The sequence below is a fragment of the Epinephelus lanceolatus genome, chromosome 1, assembly GCF_041903045.1.
Source record: "Epinephelus lanceolatus isolate andai-2023 chromosome 1, ASM4190304v1, whole genome shotgun sequence".
Lineage (NCBI taxonomy): Eukaryota > Metazoa > Chordata > Actinopteri > Perciformes > Serranidae > Epinephelus > Epinephelus lanceolatus.
Window position 1 is genome coordinate 40,494,976 of NC_135734.1, and position 18,668 is coordinate 40,513,643.

An 18,668-nucleotide genomic window follows, 5' to 3' on the forward strand; every position below is an offset into this window, starting at 1 on the left:
AAACTGAGTTGTAAAATAAAACTGAAAGTAAGCAGCCTTTCAATTTTGCAGTAGGGTTGGGCGATATGTTAAAAATTTCCAAACAGCCACCGTCAGCCCATCAACCGGCGGTTGCCGATATATTGGGCAGCTGTGTGTGTGGCGGAGAAAAAAAAAAGGGGGGGGTGTTGCATTCATGTGATGTCGGAAAGAATCGAAAAATGACTTTCAGAATGGGATAATTCACATGAACGCCACCTCATGTCAGAAAAATAACTCGGCAACTCGGATCTCCCGACACCACATGAACGCAGCAAAAAAAATGCAGCGTGCTTTGCGAGCCCACTCATGTCCAACATGGCACGGAAATAACTGTGCATACCGGCAACAAGCACGCCATCATAGAGGGTGTTTAGCACGGCTGGTAACATTGTTAACCATATGCGCACTTTGCTTAAGCCAGATAAGGTTAACATGCTCGTTTTCCTCTCCAAAAACATGTAAAACACTGTGTTTTTGAGTTAAAGACAGCAGTTATCTACAAGTTTACTGTACTGTTTGTCATCTACTCGCTTTCAAATGTCCGCCACGGACATTTACACAATGTCACGGATAAACATGGGTAAATGCATGAAACAAAATCATCACATATCACCTCTGATAATGGTTTATTCATTTAAAAACACATTGTGCTCGTTTAGCACACTATTTCATGTAGTTTTTATCTGCTGGAGGGTCGCGTAGGGGAGCGTAGCGCGACAAAAATAGAAGAGCATCCTAAAATAGAGAGTTGTCGCGCGGCAGACGGGGGTTGTCGCGCCGCTCCCGTGTGACAGTGTGAAGCTGCCAGTTCCAATACGCACACACTTTGAATTGTGCTCTACATAGTAATTATGGACTAATATATGTACCGAGTTGAATTCTGTGGAGACAGACCATTAATTTAGCAAAATAAAATGACAAAAATCGCCAAAAAAATCGCCAAAAATTAAACCAACTGTGATGGACTCAGCCGATGGGCGATTGGCGATATATTCGTCCAATCGCCCAAGCCTATTTTGCAGCATACGACATCCTCTATCCTCTAGGCTTTGGGTAAACCACGAGAGTCTTGAATCACAGTATGAAACCTCAGAGGGTTTCAGGGGTACGGACCATCAGTCAGCAGCTGTAGCAACTTGAATTCAGCCAGCGGACCACTCTGACTTCCTGCCGGATCAAGAAACTTTCTGTTGCTGCTGTTACACAGGTTAGTCTCTGGCTGTTATGACTCTCAGCGCTGGGGTTTGTCCTGGCTGAATCTGAGTTGCTACAGTTGCTGACCAAGAGGCCGTACACATGCCGTGTTTTTTGCGCCCTCAAATTCATTGTTTTCAATGAAGACGCGTGGCAGGCGGGCTCAAACGCCAAACCAACAAGAAGTGGATCATTTTGATGCAGGACTCCCAGAGCTTTATGTCTGTCCCACGGATGACAGGCCCATACAAAAACAGCACCTGGAAGAAGATCAGCTCTGCACTCAGGATTTCAGGCAAATAGGCTATGATACGGTGCTTGTTAAGATTGCTTAGCAACCTCAGACGCAACCTGCCGCCGCACTCTTGAAAGTGGTTGCAAAAAAGGCACAAAAATTAGCACCCAGTGCCTGACCTTGCGGTGTCCAGGCGGTTTAAGACGTGGCATGTGTACAGCCCCTCAAAGTACGTCTCTGAATCTGCTGCCCACTCTTCTTGGAGTGATGTAGTCCACGGCAGTGGGGAGTGAGACAGAGCGACCATGGGGTGGCTAGGTAGCTATTTTTTCTCATTTCTGGTCTGATGATCAGAGAAAGAGCTCTACAGTGAAATAAGATCAAATAAGTAAATGTATAGGAAACACTGAGTTACTGTATGAAGTGCGTACATATGCCCATGATTGTCTGGTGGGAGGGGCTTAGGACAGAGAGGAGGGTAGAGCTGCAGGAGGAGGGTGTATTTTAAAATCCTGCCCTTTCTTTTGCTTTTTCCAGAAAACACCCTACTCCAGCTTTATCTTAGTATGAAATCTATCCAGTGAGTATGAACCATTAAGGAAGTGATCTTACAAGCAATCTGTGTGAGTGATGTATGCAACTTATTTGGCAACCATGGTAACACATAGGCGCATCAGCATGTGGGTGCTGGGAATTTCTCTCATATATCAAAGTGAAAAGAGTTAAGTTGTAAGTTGTAAGTAAGTTGTAAAAAGACTTAGCGTGTCTCACCTTAGAGATCTTTGGGATCTTGGTGGGGTCGATGGTTCTGCTGTTCTTTGTCATGGGCACAGTGTTCCAGGTCTCTTCTCTCTGCACGCGTTGATCTCTCTGATCTCTCTGATCTCTTTGATCTGCGAGGCCAAGGAGACACACACACACACACAAAATACAGTTTCAAATTGAGTTCTGTGGAAATGTAATGGAGTTTTCATTCATTGAATCGACAGTGAAAGCTGTCAAGAGTTGTCAGAGTGATGTTTTTGACCATTTCATGCTATTCATGATGAAATATTATAGGTCAGCTGGCAGATTGGAGGGAGTGGGGGGCTTCCTGTCTGCTGTTGGGCACAATAGCATCTCTGCAGGCTATAGGGACAGGAAGTCTGTCTCTATGCTCGCAGGCTTCCTGAGTCACTGTAGCTGTGCTGATGTGAGTCTAAGCCTTAAAGAGGATTTAGACTGCGGGCCTGACCTGGCCGTCTCTTGCTGTCCTTGGAGAGCAGTTGCTGGTGCACTTTTCTCTGCTCCTCCTGCTCTTCAATCTTGGCCTCCTTGTGGATCTGCTCGATGGTTTTTGGGCCCTGGTCGGCTCTCCTGGACACCCAGTTGTGCTGAAAGAACAATGAGAACCACAATGACCTCAGAGCTGAATCATGCAGGAGTGTCAGATTCAGTAATTTCAAACAGATTTCTTTTCCTTGATGGGAGCTGTTTCAAAAGTCGGCCCAGATCGTTTCCTTAAACATCTTAAGAGCACTGGTTGGTTTTATCACAGCAGATACATCAGTTCAGATACGAGAAGCTGCCAAGCACAGAGGAACATCCTTAATTCAAAGGCTGATAATAACTTAATGATCATAATTGACAGATGCATGCGTTAACTCAGTTTCAACTTGCATTTCAACCCTTCATCTTGTTTCATTCCACGATGCCGAACATTTTTGTTTTTAAACAAATTGGATCCACCACACCGACTGAGTAGCCTCGCTGATTTTAATTTTAAATTTGACAAGAGCGCAGCACAGCAGGGCTCGAATCTGTGTTTCTAGCGTCTTGCAGGAGACAGTGACACTGATTCAAGCAGCTCGTTAAGTAAGAGTTACTGTGGGAGACAATCACAGTGCAGCAGAGACACATGAAGACATTTGCTCCTCGTTTGTTTCTCTTCCTTTAAGTCCTCGTGTTTGTTTCTGTTGTTACATAAAGAGATGTAATGTATACAGGACGTCTAGCTGAAGGTAAAATTCAGAGCTCTGTCTCTGGTTAGGCTTTTAGATTCAGGCTGAACGAACTAAACAAACTGCAGCAACAAATTAAAGGTGTAAACAACAGAACAGATACGTTGTGTGGATGCATCTAATGTACAGGAAAATATTTTAATCTGTCTGAACTTATGCTGGGTGATAAATCAAATTCATTTACATATTTTGCTTTTGCAGCATTTATAAAGATGTCGACAATGTGGAAATTGATTACAACATAAACTGAAACACTTATTTTAAAGCACAAGGCTTACATAAGAGGAGAGGAGTGTAAAACAACTGTACACACTGATCTGAGCTTGCTGTGTTTGTTTGAAATTGAGTAGACTCTCAAGAGGTGAAGCCATGAGAGACGACCGATTGGCGTGTTCATTCTACCTTTTTGTTTGGTCCCAAACCACAGTCTGGTAGCAAAAGTTAGCTCACTGACTAAAACTGATGTTAAGAAGCAAAGACAGCTTTCTTCTTCTAGCGTGTGTCCTTAGGCCTTCAGCTCTGTTGAGGCAAGCCATTCGGTGGGCGGTGTTTGGGGCAGCTGGTTATTGTGTGTTCCAGAGTTTGTGGTAAGGCTGTGCAATTAATCGTCTGGTGATCGCGATTACGATTTTGACGTCAAATGATTTCAAAATTAATGAAATCCAGGGTAAACGATTTTTGGTCATGGATGCCTGGAGATGTTATTTTGTCTTCTATGAAAGCCGTGCATGTGCAATACCGCCCCCTCCCCTCCTCTATTCAGTAGGTAGTAGGTGAACTACGAATAATGCGAGGCACAGGCGATCGCAGAAGATTTCAAAAACAGCGTGCGGAAAATGGCAGAGGGAGAGCGAGAGAGGTTGGTATGTGTGTGTGTGCGGGCACGTGTCTGTATGTGCGCATCGGGGCCGACCTCCCCCGTGCCCGATACAGAGAGCAGGAGAATTGTAAACGTGCGACCATGTGGAGATAGAAAGGACATGCCGTCGTGTAAACAATATAAGTCATCATGTGCGCCGCATAATCGTTTGCATAATGGTGATTTCAATTTTAACCAAAATAATCATGATTATGATTTTTTCCATGATTGAGCAGCCCTAGTTTGTAGTGGACCCTGCATTTGCAGTGGGCACTGTCCACGAGACCCCATTTTTGCATTGCTGCCCCAAAGCGTCCTACAGGGGAGCTGAAGTAAGGGTTCAGACTTGCAGGTATGCACTCTACCTGGTGAGCTAATGGGTACCTGAACGCAACACAACCTTATATGGTAGAATAAATGGCAGCTTATAATGTTTTAGGTGCACTGACTTGTTGATTTTAACACTATAAGAGAAACCTAATCAGTGTCTGAAGACACAAACCTGTCAGTGTGTTTTTGTCTATTAATACACCATTAATATGTTAATAAACATTCTGATGATTTACACAGAATATTCATTCTTGTTTACAAAGGTGTACACTGAAGGTAGAATTAATATTATAGAAGACCAATATAGCAAAGTTGTATTCTTCTAACGCAAAGCAATCTGCTGTTAACATATCTTAATTGCCTTGGCTACAGCTTTTCCTAAAAAGACTTATCATGTGCTATCAGCAGTATGAAGTTCCACGGTGTATTTTCCAGCGTTTTTTTCCCCCATCACTCTTTCTGAAAGGTGTTAAAATTCAATAACAAGAGCCGTAGTAGATCCATTTAGCAGAATATGACCAGAATACCTGATATCATGTTCCAGGAGGTCGGAGAGATCAATGAAACAAACCTCTGTGGGAAAATTCATCGTGAACCAGAGCTGGTCTGAACATGAGGCGTGCCTCTGGACAAAACAAACATCAAACCCTCCCCCCCCACACACACACACACACACACACACACACACACACACACACACACACTCACCAATCTCAGGTCTATAACGTCCTGTAACATAAACCGTATCCGAGATGACGTCTTCCTCTCCTTGACAATTTTTTCCATCTGATTGAAATACTGATCCATGCGAGGCTGAGGAACGAGACACAGAGAGAGAGAGAGACAGAGGAGGTTAATACGAGACATGAAGGTTATAGTCTATATTACTCTCCAATTTACTAGACAGCAGATTTCAGGGATTTCCACATAATTACACTGAACTGACAGATTGGTCAGAGTGTGACTCGGAGCAGAGGCTGTCCTGACCGCTCAGAGCTACATCGGAACAATTTGGTAGACGGCAGAGCTAAAACTGTAATTGGCCAGAAAGCACAGCTCCAATTCACTGTAATGGCCCGACATTAAAACGGCCATGTTCAGAAAATTACCACATTAAACGTGATGAAACTCAACTGAAGGACAAGATGATTTATGAATGCACTCTGTGGGGATTTATGTCCAAAAATTATGCTTCTATGAGTAAAAATTTGAGTGTAAAAATCCTGAAAAAAAAAAAGAGAGAAAACAGCAGAGTTATAATGCCGAGTTCATAGCAGGCTCCCTGCTGGTCAGAGGGCTTTCCTTTCACAGGGTGACTGGTAGAAGACGAGGATCAAATCACACATCACAGTACAGCAGAGACAGAGCAGAAAGGCTCTGGGGTCAGCTGTGTATCTCAGAGCATCTGAGGACTCTCGCTGGTGTTAACAGGAGAGCCGGTCAGACAGAACAAAGCAGAGCATCCACTGTGGGGACACGGAGGGGATATTCCTGTTTCCTCATAACCTACATAAACAGTTTCTCCTCTGCTTCTGGAACTGAATGTAGCCCAGCTGGTGTGGGATTGAATCCCACCAGAACTTTCTCTTTTATGTCTCACAAAACTGTGTTGCTGGGATCAGAATCACCTCCACAGTCACCTCATTTTCCAAGTAACCAACAGAGTACAGAGGGATTTATCCTGGTGGCGTGTTGGCAGAGGCATACTGACACACTGCGCTGATGTGAAAGGGCTGCTGATAAACTGCTCACCTTATGGGAAGCCCTGTTCAAGGTCTGACCCTGGTGCCAGTGAGCCTCGAAATATGTCACGCATCCACACTTACTTTTAATAGACGACTTCTACTACTGTGATGAGGAATCTATCATATGATTAGTCGTCCATATTTAAATCAATCACCAGCGCGGAGTTTGCATGTTCTCCCTGTGTCAGTGTGGGTTTTCTCCAGGTACTCCAGTTTCCTCCCACAGTCCAAAGACATGCAGGTTAACTGGTGACTCTAAATTGTCCGTAGGTGTGAATGTGAGCGCGAATGGTTGTCTGTCTCTATGTGTCAGCCCTGTGATAGTCTGGTGACCTGTCCAGGGTGTACCCTGCCCTTCGCCCAATGTCAGCTGGGATAGACTCCAGCCCCCCGTGACCCCTAACAGGGTAAGCGGTTACGGAAATGAATGAATGAATGAATGAATGAATGAATGAATGGGTTTGAGTAATTTTTAAAAGAAATCTTTGGATTGTGGACAAAACAGGACATATGAGGACGTCCTCTGACATTTTAAGGCAGGGTTTTTCTGCATAGAGAATTTTGAGGCGACCACCTCTGTCAATTTTTGTCCTGCCTCCAGGTCTCGACAAAACTTTGACAGGTGTCTTTAATGGAAACACTCTTCTAACAAGCATTGCACTTGGTAGATTTTTTGTCATTTGTAACTGCAATTGCAGCATTACGTCAATGTGGTGGTGCTGTATCATAATCAGTACAGGGTACCGGTAGAGGCGCAGCCAAAACTGCCGAAGAGGAAGAAAAGAGCTGTCTGTTTTTTGCCAGACCACAGGAAAGCGGATACCAGACCTATGAGCGCAAAAGAAAGCCGACAAGCTCATCACAATTAGTCTCCTTTTTCCTGCTGTTAAATGTTTTAATATAGTTTCATATCGCCAGTGCACAAACGGTGTCACAAATGGTCGTCTGCATTTGTGAACACAGCTCTGTGGAGTCTGGTAAAGTTGCAAAGATATTCACAGATTCAAACTTCCCGAATTACTAACCCAAACAAAAAGTTGTTTATACGACACCTCCTCCTACCAGTAGTAAGGTGGACAATGAGCTACAACTTCGAGCTGGACAAGTAACGTTGCTCCCTATTTGCAGCCTGCTGTTAGACGAGTGTGCAGGCAGGGACCGTCTACAAAGTGCAACACTGAAAAGAAATAGTCTACTACAAAAATCACACATATATAATTATGAGAACTCCTGAAATATGTTGTTGATGTTCCTTGAGCCAGGTGAAACCACAGTGCACATGCACGTGTCTCTATATGATGAGGATGGTACCACTTATACGTCATTCTGAGCTAGAAAAAAGCCTGTGCAGACCAAATAACTAATCAGTTAATTGAGAAAATAATCACGAGTTACAACCCTGTTTAATACCACTACTACTACTTATGACAGTAGGACAGAGCCAGACCAGCTGTTTGCCCTGTTTCCAGTCTTTATGCTAAGCTAACTGTCTGGAGCTTAAATTTAACTGTAAAGACATGACAGTGGTTTCAATCTTCTCATCTAACTCTCTGCTTGAAAACAAATAAGTGGATTTCCCAAAATAATGAGCTAGTATTAACCAGACTGGCTCACTTTATGAAACCAAATTCCTTCTCCGTCTCACCTTGGCCTTCTCGAAGTCGAGGTCCTTGCCGATGGTGGTGAGCAGCCTGCACAGGCACTCTAAAGACTCCTCATCGTGGTTCTTGAGCAGCTTCACCACACAGTCATGCATGATGGCCTCCGTCAACATCTTGAGCTTGAAGAGCTCGCCGATGAACCTGATGTTGCCGATGGAACGCCGCCGAGCTTTGTCCTTGGCTTCCTCCAGCTCTTCCTGAAGCCGCTCGCGCTCCGTCGTCTGAGGGAACCAAGGGAATATTTAACAAATATGTACACCTTTGTCAGAGTTTCAAATCACGTGTCAAACTTGAGTGATGCATACCGATGCAGCAGAGTCCAGCTCTTTCTGCTTCCTCTCGAACACCACGTCGTCCACCTTGTCTTTCTCAAACTCCTTCTGGCAGCGGTTTAGCAGCAGCTTGCGAAAGTTCACTGTGGTGTTGGGTTTGTCTGTCATGGGCACTTTGAGCTGAGCAGGAACAGTAGATACAGGTGAAAAACAGAAGTGTTAAGACAACGTAAACCTTTAAAAACGTTTAACAGTGACTCTAGTGTTGGGCAGACAAGGCAGTTAGACCCATTTAAAATGATCATTAAGACTTATTTCATATTTTACTACCAACAAATTCAATCCAATCAATGCAGCAGCAGCATCTTTTCCCCTCCTACTACTGTGGACAGTGGGTGTAACACATTGTACGGTTTCTTCTCTCGAGTCATCAAAAAGTGATAATGTTCACACTACATCATCACATTGTATCAAACTGAGTTGTATTGCACGGCATTATGTTGCACGGAAGCAGAGATGAATTTAAATCCATCGATCTGTTTGCAGCTGAAACATTTAGCGAGTTGTTGACTGAACATTGGGATGCAAATTGGTTTTGTTTCATTTGGGACACACACACTTACAGTAAACTGCACCGTCTGTGGAATTCACAAAAGTTTATTTGTTGTACTAGAATCCCCCGTGAACGAACCACAGTTTGAGGTAATATTTATTCATAAAGTCCAAATATTGACCGATTTAACTGTGGAAAAGAAAAGCGGACATAATCAAAAATAAATAAATGACTGACTCAAAAAATAAATCAGTGTGCTATTAAATGCACCAAAAATAATATTAAAAAAATAAATGAAGGAATAATTATTTGATTAAAAAATTGGTATTTCTTAATTTGCCTCTTTATTTTCTTACCTTTGTACTAACTCTCCAAATTATTTAATTTTCTATTAAATTCTGACTTTAATTTGTTTATAATCATTTTTAAGATATGTATTTTGCATTTATTTATTTAACATTATTTTTTAATTAATGAATTTATTTTATTTTTTATTTATTGATCTTAAATTCAATTTTTAATTAATTAATCTATTTTACTTTTTTTATTTATATTCAATTTATTAATGTGTATATATTTTTTATTTTTTTGTGTCTGTATGTATTTGTGTGTTTTTTAAAAATTTGTATCTTATTCACTTTATCTCATTGCCTTTTATCTATATTTTCTCATTTTATTAATGTAAAGCACGGGGTACACTTGCTATATGAACTGTGCTTTATAAATAAAGTTATTATTATTACCATTATTATTTTCCCTTTGCAATTTTCCCCCTATTTATTTCTACAAAAAAAAATTCTGTGTATGTGACATGTATTAATTTATGTCACATGTTATCAATTAATTCATTTATTTTCATTATGATTTTTGGTTAATTTGATGGAAAATTAATTAATGAGCCATTTATGCTGTGTTCACATGGAATCAGGCAGACGGTAAACAACAGGCTGAAACACCTGAACAGCACGGGAAAACCAAACAGACAGGCAGGACAGTAAAATAAAACACACATGAAGAATGGAATAAAATACATTCAATTATAATTATCTTGTGTTTATAATTTTTCATATAATCAATATAATTTTTATTATTATAACTTTTCTAGTCATGTCCAGTAATTGTCTGATCGCCCATGTTTTCGCCTGTTGTGTAGGAGCGACGTAACATTCGGTTGTAAAGTCCGTCGCGGAGGATAGCACAAAGTCTGAATGGAAATACTGTCTCCTTACCATTACTCTCTGTAAGATCCTCTTAATTTTACTGTCCTGCTCTCGTCTACTGAAATGCTGTCTACCCTCTCCATGATTCCATGTGAACACAGCAATTTCTATTTAATTTTGGCAGCTTGTGTTCTCCACACTTACCGTGGCAAGGCAGCGACACATGTTTCCATAGGCCACGGAGAAGCTGGGCTCGTCGATGGCCTTCTCAAATACCAGGTCGATGACGCCTTTGAGCCTCTCTTCTGTGTCAATGGTCAGGTCCGCCACCTGCTTCATCAGCTGGTTGAACTTCTGAGGCGTCAGCTTGTTCAGGATGCTGCGTACCTTCTTGAAAAGCTCCTGAGGGGAATCAGTCACGATAAAAAACACCAATCAATCATTTTATATGACGATTATTGTGTAAAGTTGTTTCAGTCTGTAGTAATACGACTCAACTCTTTTCTTTTTCCATTTTTGCCCCCAGAATTAAACCAAACAGCTGATTCTGTAATAAGTTTTAATAAGTCAAAGCTCTTCAACCAAGTAGATTTTATGTTTAATAAATATAACAAACAGCTGACATCTGCAAAGACCCTCTTCTGTGTTTTGTTTCTGCGTTCGTGTTACATGCATGTGTGTATATTCAGCCCTACCTGTGTGTTTTGCGCCTCAGGATCATCTGCAGCAACGTCGGCCCTCTTCATGCCAGGTTTCCAGGCGTTCTCTGATTTTTTTAGCTGAACGTCGTCATTAACCGACACGTTCATGATGATCTTCCTGGGTGGAGGCCGACGTGTCCCGATGTTCATAAGCTGTAAATGCAGACAAAGAGAACACCAGGTCAATATTTCTCGTCGCAACAAGTTGATGAACTGAAACATGATTTGTCTTTTAACCAGTCACAATAACACATCGTCTGTCAACATAACATGAAACCAAGCATCGTGACTTTAAAAGGTAGCTGACAGTGCCTTGTGCGGACAACAATCCTCTGCCAAAAAGAGTCTCCTCATTATCTTGTGAAATATAAAATCTGCTCTACTTGAACTGGCCCTGCATCGTCCAGAAGACCAGATACTCTCTAACGTGCTGAAGCACTCGAGCAGGTTTATTCTAATCAGACAAATCTTGACTCTCACGCTGGTGAAACAGTGTTTGGAGTGATATAATGGAGGTTTTCTGTGTTGAATCAGCCACTAGACATTAATGAATGTCGGCTGAAACCAACTGGAGCTGAAATTGTATCCCATTATCCGCCAACTATCAGGAAAAAGTTTGAAAGATGTGTTGTATCTGTTCCATTCTTTCCTCCACTTAAAATCAGCAAAGTTATCTATTAAACATGAGGACAAACTGTGGAGAGAGGAGACGGAAAGCAGGAATTGGCGCGTGTGCGTGTGACTTTATGAATGACTGTGTCAGCTTCTGTGTGTGTGTGTGTGTGTGTGTGTGTTTGTGACTCACCGCTGCGCCTCGTCCTCCGGTCATCTGCCTGCCAAAATCGGCAAAGGCAGGTGTGAAATCAGGTCCTCTGGAAATCACCCTGGAGTCCACCACTCGAGATGGCAACTTGTTTTGGTTCATCTGTGTGACACATAACATACACAATACATCATCACACACAGACACACAAACACACACAAGCATATAATGAGCTGAACAGCAGGGGGAGCAGTGATCCCCTAATAATAGTGGTAACAGGGTGAAGGGAGTCAGCCTAGTGTGTGTGTGTGTGTGTGTGTGTGTGTGTGTGTATGTGTGTGTGTGTATGTGTGTGCATGTCTAACCCTGTGGTCCTTTAAAGGTGACCTGTTGTAAATGACAGAGATTCTACATTGGCACTTTTTAATTTTATGTATTGCACCGGTGATAAATTGTGCTCGACAGGATCAGCGGACCGTACAGTGAGAAAAGTCAGAACCAGATGTGGAGGGGAAGGAGGGGAGGAAGGAACGCAGGACAGAGAGAGGGAGAGCGAAAGAGAGAGACAGTTGTGGGGGAGGAGAGAAGAACAAATCCAGCTCTTTGTCTTTCAGCTGTCCTTGACTTCCTCTCCACTCTTTCCCAGCGAGATTTCACTTTCTCCCTCAGAGAAAATGAGACTTTGGGATCGTACATTGCCGGGCTGCTTGTTCTTTTTGGAGAACTGGAGGGGGGGAGGGGCTGGTGCTCTTAACACTGCCAAGTGTGACATAATAGCAATGTGATTTTAATCAAAACAGCATTTTCAGCAGGGCCATATGTTCCACCCATACGTACGTGTGTGTGGATCAGAGGAAAGAACCGAACTCTGTGTGCTGTAGCTTTGATTCAGAGCACATATTTTAACAAAATAACGTCTCAAACGCCGCCTGTTGCTTTCAGCTAATGGAGAGGGACTTTTATGAAGAGCTTTATTCAACTAGGGCTTCAACTAATGACTGTTTTCATTATTGATTAATATAATCTATCATTTAACAGCTTAATGGCTTAGTCTTTAAAACCTCACAAAATTATGAATTCTTTCCCAGAGCCTGAGGTGAGATTTTCCAAACTGCTTGTTTTGTCCGACTAACAAACAAACCTAACGACTTTTAATTTGCATTGTTATAAACAGAAGAAACGCAACAAATCTTTAATTAATTAATCTGGTTGGGGCCGGGCAATTTTAGGCAATTCTGAGCAACAAGAGGCAGAATACGAAGACAACAAAAACGTCTGCATTAAAATGTACATTTTACATCAGTTGAGGCTTGAACTCATGACCTTTGACATCAAGGAGCATCTTCTATCTCTCTGAATTGCAGCCCCCAACCTGTAGCCATTTCTCTCTCTCTCTCTCTCTCTCTCTCTCTCTCTCTCTTTCTGTGTGTGTGTGTGTGTGTGTGTTTTCATCTCTCTCGTGTCTAGACCAAACTGAACAAATATTTATAGACGGACAAGCAACATCATAATTAAACAGGCTTTTATTTTTAAAATTTATTTTATTTTGAAAATTGGCCAGATTCTCTCATCTTTTCTGTGTCTGACTTCCTGTTTGGTACGATCCACTCTATCCAGTTTAACAGAAGCACTCGCAGCTCGCGTGAAAAATAGACCAGACGCCGAACTGAAGCACTGCAGTACGCGAGCCTCCCTGGGCGCTCCGCTTTGCTCAGCGGCCTGTGTGGACAGTCAGTCAGATAGGTTAACATGGGCGCCGACTGAAAACTGCCTCCGCTGCTGGGCGCTGCGCTTCAAATATTCCTGCGCCGGAAATCCAGCACCGTGCCAGAGAACTTCAAGCCCTGTGCGCCTGACATCATGGCCATAACGGTAAAAAGACATCTTTACTGCCGATATTCCATTTTTTAAAACTACATTTAGATAAAGACCTCCTGAAGAAGACAGACTGTACAGATACACATCTGTGTTTTCTATTTTGTGTTCTTATTTGTGTGTATGTATCTTTGTGGATGGGTTTGTGCTATTTGTGGATGTTCTCTCTAGGCTGCTGCCAGTCCAATTAGATTTGGCTGTTCAACACAAATACTCAACCATTTATTCCTTTTTTTCCATAATGAGTTTTAGAGTTGGGCAGGATGTTCAGGGTCACGGCAACATTAAGAATTATAGTAAACAAGCTAAGTTAGTTCTCTGAGCTACTGCGTACTAACTGCGCAAACAACGATTTTGTGAAGACACCAGACATTAAATAAAAGTTAGACTGTCTGAAATTAAGCTGTTGTGAGATGTAAATTAACCACTTCTACGGAGAAGATAACGTTATCTAGTAGCCTGACTCCCAAGCAGCTGCCTCCGTCTCACTCACACCAACCCTGGGTCTGGGTCTGCAGCTGCCTGTACAGGAGAGCAGCTTGAAAGTAGCTCTCACTCTACAGCTAAATCTGGGAACTGAAATGTATCATATTAAGCCCAGTTCAGACCAAAGATCTGCAACGAGACTAAACCGTTACAGAATGTTGCAGAGCAAAGTTGCAGCGGTGTGCACTGGCTGGTCTGAGCTCGACTCAAGCCACTCAAGCGACTGGTTTTAGAACATGAGACACGTCACCTGTTTCTACAGCCAATCGACTTGTAGCAGGTAGCTGCCTCTGTGTGTGCAGCTGCCTGTTCAGGAGAGCAACTTGACAGTGGAGAGCACTCACTCTGCAGCTAAATTTTGGGAATGAAGCTGAGCCGATACGTTTCAGTTCTAGTCAATGTGTGTGCTTCCACCGGCTGCGGCTGTGCTGTGTTCCGTCTCAGCTGCGGCACTACGGAGCCCTCCACAACAGATACGCAGGACTTCTATTTTTGCCAGACGCTGGAGCACAATGCAGCAATTCCGCACAGAGCACAGAAACAAAATAAAACATCCGGTTAATTTCCAAAATAAAATACACAGTGTTCACGGCGGATCATATTTCCCTGCACTACACCTTGAAAACATCATAATGGGCGGAGGCAGGCCTGAAGTCAACAGGTCAGAGGTTTTCAGATGTCATTTCACCCCGTTGACACCATGGACGAGGCGATGTTAATCATGGAGGTGCACTGAGATGTCTTCCTACTACTCCTCTGGTTTTGTGGTTCTGTTTATAGAAACTACATCTTGTTATATCGCACCATTATGCGTGAATTTGCGAGATCTCATGGGTCCTCGTGACTCCCGCTGTCCGGTGGAGCTGCAGCGCTCCTCCGGACACGCATCCAGTGGAATTCCGGCCTAAGAATCCCAGTCAACTAAGGGATCTCTGACTGATGTTTCAAATCTTTGACTTTCAGGAGGCGGCCCTAGTACTTTAATTTTTCCTATTTAAATTTAAAAAACAATTCTAATACAATATATTACATTTCTAATTCTACTGTAATGTCCCTAACGAATAAAAAAACAAGCCAACATTTTGTTTTAAATGTTACATGTTTGTTATCAAGCAGTTTCAGGTGTTCACAAAGAGCTGATCATTTGATCAGCTGTGTTTGAACATGGAGAGATCTAAGACGTGGAAGAGATGGAAAATTTACTGGTGGCTTCTCATTTTTAAAGCTACATTAAGACAAGGACCTCCTGAAGGAAACAGACTGCACAGATAACTTCTACACAAACAACATTTGGCACTCAGATGATAAATTAATCTGGGGTTAAAGTATTTTTGCTGGGTTATCTGCAACAACTGGCCTACTCACCTTGTCAAGCACCACATCACTGATGGGTGGGAGACCCTCAGGCTTCTGTATGCAGGCAGGCATGAACTGGAAGCCCAACAGGAAGTCCCTGTCATACTGACGCTTCCCACTGGGATCAGCCAGGTCTGGACCACCAAGCAGAGTTTGAGAGGAAAGGAAAGAGGAAAAGAGCGAATAAATATAAAACTAACACTGGAAATACTTAGAAACTTTATAAACTGGGAGCTTCTAAAGGCAGAATTATTGCAGCTATCAATAAAACTGCTGCATTTTTAGATAAAAGTTTTGCCCATAGTGGCTTTAAGCATTTGCCCAAAGGGCCCATCTCACCTTCCATGTCCTGTGTGGCCCCTGTCGAGTTCTCCTTGTCTCCGGGCGTGGCTCCACTATCGCTGCTCTCCGTCTCTGAAGTGTGACCTGCCCCGTTCCTTATGGGCTCCATCTCTGCCTCACCGTTCTCCTCAGGAGCGACAGGTTTTCCATCAGCCTCGGGGCTGCTGGCGGGCGCCGGGGCAGGTGAGGTGGAGGTGAATACTGACGTTAGGGGCACCGGGCTGCTGCTCAGAGGAGCTGACTGCAGGGCCTGGTCTGCAGTAGGCTGATCTGCTGGCCTGGGCTCGTCCTGAGTGGAGGCAAGGTTCAGTTTTTAGATCCCCATTTATTGTCCGGTAAGAATTATGTCATGCTTAATTATCACTTAGCAGGGTAATAAATTCCTAACAGCTTTAATGGCTGCTGTCGTCTTGTCGGGCACTTTGACACAAAATATTACGTGACAGTGAATCACATTTAAAAACTAGTGGCATCACCATTTCTCCACATTACATTGCCTATAATTATCAGTTACAGAGCTGTAATGAGGTCATCTGCAGACAGGGTGAAATGATTGGACACGTAAAGACAGGGTAAAAATGCAGGAGTGAAGAATGAGGGATGAATAAATAAAAACAGAGTGAGGGGCAGGGGATGAATGAGAGACAATGAAATGCAGAGAGGTCAGGATGGGTCTGGTACAAGCAATATATATAAAGGCAAAAATAGGAGCACAATAGGCTTGTTGCAGTCAGCAGTGGTGACTGGTGACAAAGACTGGACGTGCCTATGCTTGTGTGATTTTCCATCTGTCATATCTGAAATATTCAGCCCCTTCAGGATGTTGTGATGGCAACAATTAACGCCAATTAAACCAATCCCTGTGAGTTCTGTGCAATAGCCAATCTTAACAGCCGACTGCATACACTCACGTTCTTGTGGTTGAGAAGATGCCGGCATGTGCGACACAAACATCTCAAATTTACCAAGAAAAAATACTGTGCGAGGCAATTCCCTGATGTTCTGCATGAAAGCGAGGGTAAACTGTTTTGCCCTGTGTTAGAGCAAAATGACATCAACTGACAAAGACTTTTTAACTGCAAAACACAGCCCCAATAATGGCTGAAACACAATGTCAATAAAATAATTAGAATTAAATATGCATGGTTAGTGGTACCTGCAGTGTATTATAAATCACAGACACGGAGCAGTGTGGTTTTATTCTCACTGAAACAAGTTGCCTTCAATTCTTAACTCTTAGGGCTGCTGTAAAACTGCACCGTTTTAGGGCAACAAAAATGTTTATCTTGGGTGGGTCGGTACAATGGACAACCAAGAAAGGACGGCAGAGGAGATACCCGCACACCAATACAACTGGGCTGAACAGCCACCAAAAAAAAGTTCACAGGCTGAGATCAATGCAAAAAAGGTCAGTTTATTTGGAACATCAGTGCACAAAAAGAAAGGCACTCAAAGTGCAAAAAAAAAAAAAAAGAAAAACAGCGGCAAACGTTTCAGTCCTTAACTATCATCAGTGCTCTGAAACATTTGTCGCTGCTGTTAATCACTTTTTATTATTTTTTGCACTTTGAGCACTTTTCTTTTTGTGCACGGATGTTCCTAATAAATTGACATTTGAACCTTTTTTTGTGACTGTCCAGCCCAGTTGTATTGGTGTGCGGGCATCTCCTCTGCCATCCCCTCAATTTTTAATAAATTAAACATATATCAAAAATCAGCAACTATCTTTTTTTGAATTTTCACTTGATCCTGCAATTTAATTGCAAAAAAACACCTAAAAGCATGGCAACATGCATTGCAATTTTTTTTTAGAAAAGGATTGCATTGTAGGCTGCAACAAATCCCCCAAAAAAGCCTGTAAAATCCTGGAGGGACTGAATATTTATCTGTATATGCAACACAATTTATGCACAGCAAAAAATACTTTATATTCTATGTTAAATGTTCTGTACTATCCTGACCAGGACACTCCTGTAAGTGATTTTCAATCTCAGTGAGACACTTTACATCTTTTATCCTCAAAAATAAATAGCAGCTTCCAGTGGGGGCGCTGAAGTTGGTCTCCAAGTGAAACAACTGAGGTAACACTCAGTCCAGTGTTGAGCCAGCTTCATCAAACAGCCAAAATTTGTTCATTATAAAGTAAAATTGTGAGACATATTAACTTTTTAGACACACTGAGTCTGAATTCAGAAGATAGAGTGAAGTAAACTTCTTTATGCTCCAAGATGACTAAATGTGGGCGGCAATGTTTATCTTCTGTGATTTGTGTGTTTCTGTACAGACTAACATTTCTCCTTCGCTCATCGTGTTTGTTCATTATAGCCTAAAAGAAGCCATTTAAAAGTCTGTGACACCAGTTTATGTGCTGGTGTGAAAACTCTCCCACAGCGACAGGCCTGGAACAAAACAATAAAGGAGAGGAAACGAGAGCGGGAAAGAGCTGATTTTACATACAGTGGGCTGGCTGAGCAATGAAGATGATGGATAACTACTCGCTGTCGCTCTCGAACGATAACAACACCCCAAAGTCATTTATGTCTGCTTCCCCTACCACACATGTGGAAACATTTTCCACATGAACTATTGCCCACATTGTGCCTTTCCTTTTCTCTCTCGCCCGCTCTGTCCCGACCCTCAGATTCTTCGAAGGCATTTTAAAAAAAGCGAGAACATTTCACAAAATCGTTGAAAAGGAGGTAAATTATTTGTCAGCATTTGAGGGGGAAAATATGTTTACTTTAAGATCATTTAAACTCCACTAATGTATAGCACTTTGAATACGTGCCACAGTTTGATCTGTTTGGGCCTCTTTTCTTACCTCATCCTCCTTTTGAGGTGCTTCTCCAGCAGAGATCCCTTCATTTGGTTTCCTCCAGGTCTTTGGTATAGCAGAAGCAGTCTGATTTACTGCAGGGAAATACAAAATGCAGGAACATGCAATCAGCCACAGCCAGTCATCAAACTACACAATAGATTTAAAGGGGAAATTTGTGTTTGAATGCAATGATATGCAACAGAAACATCTTTTGGCCTGTAAAACAACAAAATTACATAAAGTGCTATAAATTACGTGAATATACTTAACTGTGATGTCTACATAGTCCTACAATGT

At 42.4% G+C, this 18,668-nt stretch overlaps 1 protein-coding gene across 12 annotated transcripts in view; it reads right to left on the reverse strand.

The window, feature by feature from the left end:
- Positions 1–18,668, reverse strand: part of eif4g3a (eukaryotic translation initiation factor 4 gamma, 3a) — a 79,028-nt gene that overhangs the window by 14,360 nt on the left and 46,000 nt on the right. For all 12 annotated transcript variants that reach the window (XM_033626317.2, XM_033626316.2, XM_033626320.2 and 9 more), the window contains 11 exons: positions 18,375–18,463; positions 15,551–15,842; positions 15,221–15,345; positions 11,537–11,656; positions 10,726–10,884; positions 10,235–10,432; positions 8,351–8,497; positions 8,030–8,266; positions 5,348–5,452; positions 2,685–2,823; positions 2,222–2,343 (listed from right to left, as the gene is read on the reverse strand). In XM_033626317.2, coding sequence (XP_033482208.1) covers positions 2,222–2,343; positions 2,685–2,823; positions 5,348–5,452; positions 8,030–8,266; positions 8,351–8,497; positions 10,235–10,432; positions 10,726–10,884; positions 11,537–11,656; positions 15,221–15,345; positions 15,551–15,842; positions 18,375–18,463 — 1,733 coding nt within the window. The remainder of the gene's footprint in view (positions 1–2,221; positions 2,344–2,684; positions 2,824–5,347; positions 5,453–8,029; positions 8,267–8,350; positions 8,498–10,234; positions 10,433–10,725; positions 10,885–11,536; positions 11,657–15,220; positions 15,346–15,550; positions 15,843–18,374; positions 18,464–18,668) is intronic.